This window comes from Desmodus rotundus, chromosome 3 (assembly GCF_022682495.2).
Source record: "Desmodus rotundus isolate HL8 chromosome 3, HLdesRot8A.1, whole genome shotgun sequence".
Taxonomy (NCBI): Eukaryota; Metazoa; Chordata; class Mammalia; order Chiroptera; family Phyllostomidae; genus Desmodus; species Desmodus rotundus.
The window spans coordinates 15,328,690-15,336,880 of NC_071389.1; the positions used below are offsets into that span (position 1 = coordinate 15,328,690).

Below are 8,191 nucleotides of genomic sequence, written 5' to 3' on the forward strand. Positions count from 1 at the left end.
AACACATGGACCCTGCCGGCCGGGGTCCACATCAGTGGACAATCTGAAAAGCCTGAAGCCACCACACTGGTGTCCCCCCTGGAGTCATGCCTCATATCCTAACCCCTATACCAGCCCTGGGGCGGTCTTCTTCATCCCCCAAATCCAAACTCATTATATCCTCTTAGGTAGGCAGAAGGAAGGTTGAATTCTTTACTGAACCCAGTGGACCTACCATGCCCTGCCACCTCCCGATGTTCCAACAACACTGCGTTGTCAAACCCCCACCTGGTCCACTCCAGTGAGCGCACATGCAATGGTTCCTGCTGTGCTCTTGACCTTCTGTTCTCACATGGTTAACTCCTACTGAACCTCCAAGACCTGACTGGGTAGTCACCTTCCTGCGTGGGTTGTGGGCCCTCCCTTGTGCTTCCACATAGAGTGAGTGTCTGAGGACACTTTATATCTGTGGTAGCTGCACAGCACAGGAGCAAAGGACTTAGACCCGGGGCCAATCAACAGAGTTGGAATACCAGCCCTGGCACTTGCTGGGTGTATGACAAGTGACTCTACCTCACTGTAAAGTAGGGTCATGAAACATAATGGTCAAGTGTATGAGACCTAAACCAGGCTGCCTAAATTTAAATTGCTGTGCTTTTGCTAGCCGAGTGGCCTTGGGCAAATTACTTAACATCCATGGTTTCTTCATAGATTTCTTCACAGGAAAAATGGAGATCATAATAGTGTCCATCTCATGGGGTTATTGTGAGGGCTCAGTGAAAGCATTTAGAATAGTGCCTGCTATACAGTAAGAGCTCATTAAATAGCAGCTCTACTTAGCATGTGTCTGGATCGCACACTGGTTGTGATACAGGGTTGAATGACTAAATGAACGAATGAATGCACTGAATCACACTGTACTGGATTGAAAAGAATTAAAGTAAGTAGAAATGAGTTAGAATTGTGCCCAGGCCTGGCCTGTCTACAAGGGTTCCTCTGGGCCAGACCATTGAGTCATTCAAGGGTTCCCCTCCCTAAGTCCTGCTTTCCACTGCTGAGGGCCCACAGGTGCCTTCCCTTTGCTTCCAGTTAACTGGTCAGTTAACATCACTAAGGAACAAACAAGTACTCAACCAAACTCAAGCATCAGCTTTATCTCAACAACGTCACTCAAGGAAGACTGTCCATTATCATAAGCAACATATTGCCCACTGAGATGCTTGAAAACTTATCTGAATTTTTGTAAAAAGCAAAAGCCACAGCACTGTGGACATCTGTCTTATTTACTGTTGCTGTCATCACCGTCTGAATATTTTTAGCTGCATATAAATTAACAACCATCCTACACTCCCCTTCAGTTATACCTTATGGCTCTGGATGACGGAATGCAGACTCTTCAGCCTCCAAGTGGGAAGAGGCCTGGGGGGTGGGGGAGGGGCAATAGACTAAAGCTTCTAAAAGGAGGTTGGTACAGAAATGAGCAAGAGAGACTCAAACCAGATAACAAAAACAAAAAACCCAACAGTGTGAAATTCTTCACCACTAAGGAGAGAGAAGTTGGGGGAAGCAGAGAATTATGAAGACTATTTGGCAAAGGGGAATTCTGAGAACACAGAAAAGGAGGCTCCTCACTCTGCTCTGACAAATCAAGGAAGACTTCGTAGAAGAAGTGGTGCCTGTGCTGGTCCTGAAAGAGAGCTTACATCGTTGGCTATGTCCTCGTGCAATCTATGGAAGAAGATGAGAGAACCCCTTTCCTTGGAGACTTTGTGGAAAGGAACATTTAGGCTCCTGGAGGACCACAGAGCTCCTTTGCCCCTGCCTCTATTTGCCTCTGTGACCACCTCTCCTCTGGGCACTCACCTTGTTCCTTCCTCACAGTCTTGTGATCCGTTGACGTACTGTCATAGCTGGTGAAAAAGAAGAAGACGAGAATGAGAGTCACCTCCAGCATTAAGGTCCACAGGGGCAGGCAGCCCCGCATTGACCTTGGGTACTTAGAGCCCCTTCTGTGTGCGTCTCTGTGCATGGTTCCACCAGCACCAGGTATTACCCTTCTGTCTTCACACCCACTGGAGGGAGTGATGGGGAGACACCCGCCAAAGGCCTTATCTCAGGCTGCAAGGATGGCTCTGCTGGCCTGTCTATGGAGTTAACACAGGAGCAGAGGGACTATGACAGCGAGGGGGAAGAAAGCATGTATTCCAACATTCATTCATTCATTCAATCAATCATTCATTTACTTATTCATTCAACAAGAGGTTGCTGCATTCCTGTTGTAGGGCAGGCATTGTACTTAGCTTAAAAGAAGGCATCCATTCACTTGGCACCCAAACATAAGTTCATTCCTTTAGTTTACCCTCACCATATTCCTGCAAGAAAGGCAGAGAATGGACCAACACTCCTGTTTTACAAATAGGGAACCTCAGGCTCAGAGGAGGCTTTGGATTGGCAAAATTTCTCTTTAAAACCTTACCGCATGTCAGAGCATCCAGCGAGCTCTTAATAAGGATGTTTTACATGAGAATGAATGAATTCATGAAAGCAAAGTAAAACAACACTAAGCTCTGGGGGAGGATATAGGCAGGCCCCATGGAGAACTAACTCCTCAGAGTTACATAGCTGAAATATGTATATGAATCTGTACTTAAATCTACTTGTTTCTAAATCTCTTAAGGGTAAGTGGGAGAAAAGAAAGGAGCCTTGGGTCCAGCTCTAGTAAAAACTTGGCGGGAGTCCTGATCCAGTCCTAGGCTGAAGCTGCCCCCAACTCTGGTCACCTCCTCACACAGCAGCCCAGGACCCTGCTTGGGGCGTGAGCACCACAGGGCATTGAGGAAGGCCACCGGCCTCGGCACCCCCAACTCACAGTGCTGGACATCCCTTGAAATGGGATTTAAGCCACTTGCTTTCTAACTCTGACCCTGCAGCTAATTTCTTCTATGGCCCACATGCCACAGCAGAAGGTCTGACATATAATAAGCATCAAGAAGGGAGGAAGGGAAGGAGGGGGAGGGAGGAGGAGGGGAGGGAAGGAAGGGAGGAAGGAAGGAAAGTTTCCTCACCTTTTGCACTGGCCCCAGCCACTGGTCAGTACAGACTGAATTTGTGGGGTTCCAGAGGATAAAGCTAGGCTAGGAGCTGCCAGGGGGCAGATTTTGTCCTGCCTTGAGTGGATCTCCACTGACCATTACAGCTGCCCAATGAAAGAGATTGCTCATGAGGTGGTGAGCACCTTGTCACTAGAGGAATATAAGCAGAAGCTGATGGTTACTTGTCAGAGATGTCTGGAAAGCGATTCATACATGGATGGCAGCAGATTTTAATCACCCAATATAATCTTGTCATTTTGTATTCAGATGAAGAAACTAAGACCCAGAAGGTCATACAGTCAGTTGGCCTCACTCCCTTCTTGCTCAGTACAGCTGTATTTACAGGCAGAAAAAAATTGAGAATAACCTAAATATCCAATAGTAGGGGACTGGTTAAGAAAACCACAGGCACACACCTTGCCACCAGTACGATGGTTCTGAACAGAGGAAAATGCTTTTTAAGGTTTATCAAAAGTGGCATAGAGGGTATTCTATTTGGTGAGAAGGCAGGTTACAGAACAGTGTGTACAGTATGTTCCCACTTTTGTAAAATAATAATCAAACAACACATTAATGCATGCCTGGGGGAAAATGTGGCTGCAAACCACTAACACTGGTTACTTTTGTTTCAGATGTTTTCAGGAGCTAACACTTACTAAGCGTTTACCATCGCTAGGCACTTAACACGTGTGAACTCAGTCATGAACTGTGAGATGGGAACTATTAGTCTTACGTTGCAAATGAGGAACCTGAGGTGCAGAAAGATTAAGTGACTTGCCCAGCTGTACAGGGCTGGTGACTAGTAGAGCTGGGATTGAATCCCAGGCAGTCTGACTTGTGAGTCTTGGTGTTTAGCCAATTGACTCTATCCCAGATAACTTCTAAGTCTTCTTCCAGTTCTAAACGTTTAGGGACTTAGGATTCCGAGCCCTCTGCTACCTCAACAGTAAATAAGGGAGCAGGTGCCCCAACTCCTAGTCTCCATTCCCTTCATAGTCACCCGGTTCTGATTTCTGGCTCTTTTCTGGCCATCAGCATTTCTTATGAACTGGGTACCCTAAGGAGGGAGTCCCCTGTGTGGGGGAATAAATGAATGTGACCCCCGCTGGCCTGGGTCCTGTACCAGCAGCTTGTAAAGCAGGCAGCCAGACCTACCTAAGGGGCACCAGGCATCCCTTATTTACTGTACAGCCAGATGAACACAAGATTTCCAGTCACCAATAGCCTCTGTGCCTGGAACCTCCAGATGGTTGTATTTACCAGCTGACAAACTCCGAGCAAATGGCAGCTGGTTCCACAGCACCCCAAACCCCTGTGCATCCTGATCCTCAGTGAGGGACTGGCTGCTTGACAAGAGGGCCAAGCTGCTCACTGAACAGAGAGCTTTCGTTAATAAGGGAGATTCCCCCCCCCCCCCCCATGCAGTTGGCCTCTTTCAACAGATTTGTTCAAAGAGGAGTGTTCTCTCTTCTCCTCTGACTCTTGCAAAAGGCCCCTGTTTTCTGACAACACTTCCAGGTTGTCGGCAGATCACCAGGGGAAAAAAGCACACGGGATTTAGAGCAGCTATGTCACCAAACACATATAGTTAAATGTTATTTGTTGTGTCTAGGTGGGAGGTGAATGATTTTTCACTGAACAAGTCTTCCAACTATTTTTGTATATGTTTGGAATTTTTTATAATAAAACCCTGGGAAAAGAGCACCTGACTACTCCCTCTGCCTGAAAGAGTCCTCCCAACAGCTATCACCAGGAGAACGGGGACTTTTGACTGTTTTACCTTCAGCACCTGGTGCTCGGTCCACAGTAGATGATTCATAAATACTTGTTGAATGAATAAGAGCTGCCATTTTGGGAATGCCAAGCACTGGACCAAGGCTTTTGCATACATTATTTCATTTAACCTTCCCCTCAAGCCTGTGAGTATAGGCATCATCACTTCTGTTTTACAGGTGAGAAAGCGCTGCCCAGAGAGATGATGTGAAAACCCGAAGTCCCATAGTGAGCACATGGAAGAGCTGGGACCCAACCCCCACGCATCGGACACTGCAGCTTGTGCTGTTAACTACTTTACAATTCTTCCTGCCTTTTACTAAACCATTCACGGTCTCAATTTCCTTATGAGTCAAATGAGATGAGCTGCTCTGCTTTCCCACAGGATTATTATACTCGCAAATGTAAGAATAGGTAAGCATGCTTGGCACCTGTGTTACAGAAATGAAGGTGAGTGAATGATGTTATGACGGCAGCATCCGGGTCTGAGCGACCAGGTGTGATGAATCAAGTCAGAGAGACTTGCAGCTTTCCCATAATGATTCATTCATTTAACGAACATGAGCTTTGGGGTCAGGCAACCTGGGTTCAAATCCTATCTCTGCTGTGTGACTGTGGGTAAGATGATCACTTTCTCTGTTTCTTCCTCTGTGAAGTGGAGGAAATCAGCGTCAGTCTTGTAGGGTGCTTGTGAAGATTAGATGAGGTAGTTCACATAAAATGTCAGATGTGTGGAACATGTTCCATAAATGTTAATAGTTATTATTACACAAGCTTGGTGTGTTTACTGTAGAAAACTGAAAACGCAGGGATGCATAAAGCTCACATAAAGCATCCATGATTTCAACATCTCCAAAAACCAGCTCTATTTCTTTTGGCACATATCCTTTGAGAATTTTTTCAATTCATGTGAATTAATTTTTGTCCCTACGAAAATGGGATTATATAGCATTACTGTTTGGTAGCTTGATTTTTTCATGAACAGTAGATCATAAGCAGTTTCCCAGGCAGGAAACTCTTTCCACGGCGCTGTAGCACGCGGGCTAAGAGCATAGGCTCTGACACCAGACTTCCTGAGTTTGAATCCCAGCTCTATCACACATACTGTGTGACCGTAGGCAAATGACTTCACTGCTCTGTGCCACAGTTTTCTCATCTGTAATATTGCACCAGTAACAATCTCTGCTTCATAGGGTTATTGTGAGAATTACATCAAAATGCATGCAGGACTCAGAGCAGTGACTTCACACAGCAAGCGCTACGTGTCATCAGTCTCTACGCTGCGCGGACTTCCACGGTGAGAATGTGAGACCATTTGTTAGACCAGCCCCTTTTGTTAGATGTCTGTGATTTCTATCTGGTTTCTGTTCTAAACACTACAAAGAATATCGTCCATTAACAGTGTTCTCTGGGGGATACAGATACATGTATCAGAGGTGGCCATCTCAATGTCTGAACTTTTCTGTGACCACTGGGGATGGAACAGGAACAAAACTTAATGCAGTTGGGCCAGCTCTGTGTGGTGGGCCTGAGGGGATCAAAACTGCTGAAAGAGGTGGGAATGGAATTTCCTTATTTGTAAATCAGGGTGCGATGATGTCTCTCTAGGCTATCCTGAGCTATTCTGAGCTCAGTTGAAGCTCAAGTTCGAATCCCAACCCCTTGCCCATCAGGAGTCCTAGGAGAAGAGGAGGGATAGACCTGAATTCCTGTCTGGTCCTTAGTCTTTTGAACGAGAACAAATGAGTTGCCTTCTCTGTTTTACTCATCTGTAAAATGGTCACTGCTGATCTCCCCTTGTTTCTGAATGGTGGTGGAGGGGTGGGAAGCTGGAGTGGAGGGCGGGGGAGGGGGTGCTCTGTAGCAGGCCAGCCTCATCTCAGCCCAGTTCTGTGCCCTTAGTATCCCGAAGGGCCATTTCAGGGCTCAGAGGGAAAAGGCTGGCATTTGGCTAGAGCCAAAGGACCTTGTCCTGTGCTGGGATGGATCAGGAAAAGAGAGGGTCCAGCTAGGGCAGGAGGAGGGAGAAGGGAATGGAAACAGGCAGTCTTACTGTTGCCTGTGCTTGGGTTCTTGGCAAGAAGGCCACTCCCATCATTCCACTCCAGTCAAGCACCAGATCAGCAGCATCTATCAACAGCCCTCTACAGGTACCAGAGCATGTAACTATAGCATCAATGCTTGGTCTTGTTCAGCTTGTGCCTTGAACTAAATTAATCTACCATACCAAGTGCATGACCTTGTTTTCTCTGAGCCTCAGTTTGTTCTCATCTGTAAAATGGGGCTGACATGACCTGCTTCTAAACATAGGGTTAGAAGCAGAGGGATCTTGGACAGAATGGACAGGTGATTCAACTAAGCACCCCAGTGAGTCGGCATCTGAATTGGGACTGGAACCTGGACTTCCAGATTGCTTCTTCTTGGACCATCTCCCTGAGATTCTCTCTACCCTTTCTCTGCTCCCATAGAGCCCCAAGCCCAACAGTAATTCTTAGCCACACTCTCTAATAGCTCCCAGCTGCTCCACACTTCTGCCACAGCATGGAATGCCCTTCTCAGGAACCTATTCGATGGTAGGCTACAGGGAACCTGTCTGTGTGGTATGGTGAATGTAGCCCAGTCCCTGATTCAGAAAACCTATGGGGAGCGAGGTGGGCACACAGGAGCCAAACCCATGGGTCGGTTTTCCCGTGGGGAATCAGGCCTGCATTGTACCTAGGCTACCATGAGGCTTGCCTTTTGCTAAAACTCCCTCACCCTGGATTGAGGCAGCAAATGTTTACCTCATATCTTCAAAGTAAATTCCTAAAGTCTGTGCTAAACCACCCAAGTATGGAGTGTAACCAGTTCAACCACTTTTCCCCTTGCATCTGAAACATCCTTCTCTTTGAAGTAATCAGCAACATTCTTTCCTTTGTTATCTGTAAAAGGTAATCACCTACAGTGAACCTGTGCTTGGTACATGAGGACCATCCTCAATGTCATGTACCCAGAAAAACAATAAAAGCCTGTCCAGGCAGGGATTGGGGCCCTCTCTCTCACTTAGAGAGCAACCATGCCATCCCTTTATCTCCACAGGACTTCTGTAGTCTGAGTGAATTTGTTCATCGCAGCCACAACACACGAACCCCGCGGGCCGGGGTCCACATCAATAGGCTAGACTCGTGAACTCTAGAAAGCTGGCACATGCCCCAAGTGCCTCTCTCATTTTTCCTCTGGATTCTTCACCTATCCGTTCCATGGTCTGCTGAGGCACTGTCCTAGACAACAGGGACACAGAGGGGAGTGGGAAGGAAAACACAGGTTTAGCCCCTAACCTCAAGGAGTTAGCTGTCTCAGTCTCTGGC

General features: G+C 46.9%; 1 protein-coding gene across 6 annotated transcripts in view; it reads right to left on the reverse strand.

Annotated features, from left to right (window-relative positions):
- RHCE (Rh blood group CcEe antigens) overlaps positions 1–2,081 on the reverse strand; it is a 39,254-nt gene extending 37,173 nt beyond the window's left edge. For 4 of the 6 annotated variants that reach the window (XM_045190684.2, XM_024554740.3, XM_045190685.2 and 1 more), the window contains exon 1: positions 1,843–2,026. In XM_045190684.2, coding sequence (XP_045046619.2) covers positions 1,843–2,008 — 166 coding nt within the window. In that variant the 5' untranslated portion in view covers positions 2,009–2,026. Of the gene's footprint in view, positions 1–1,842 lie in introns of all 6 variants that reach the window. The other 2 variants (XM_045190688.3, XM_045190687.2) reach the window with 2 other exon arrangements.
- Positions 2,082–8,191: the final 6,110 nt, after the last annotated feature.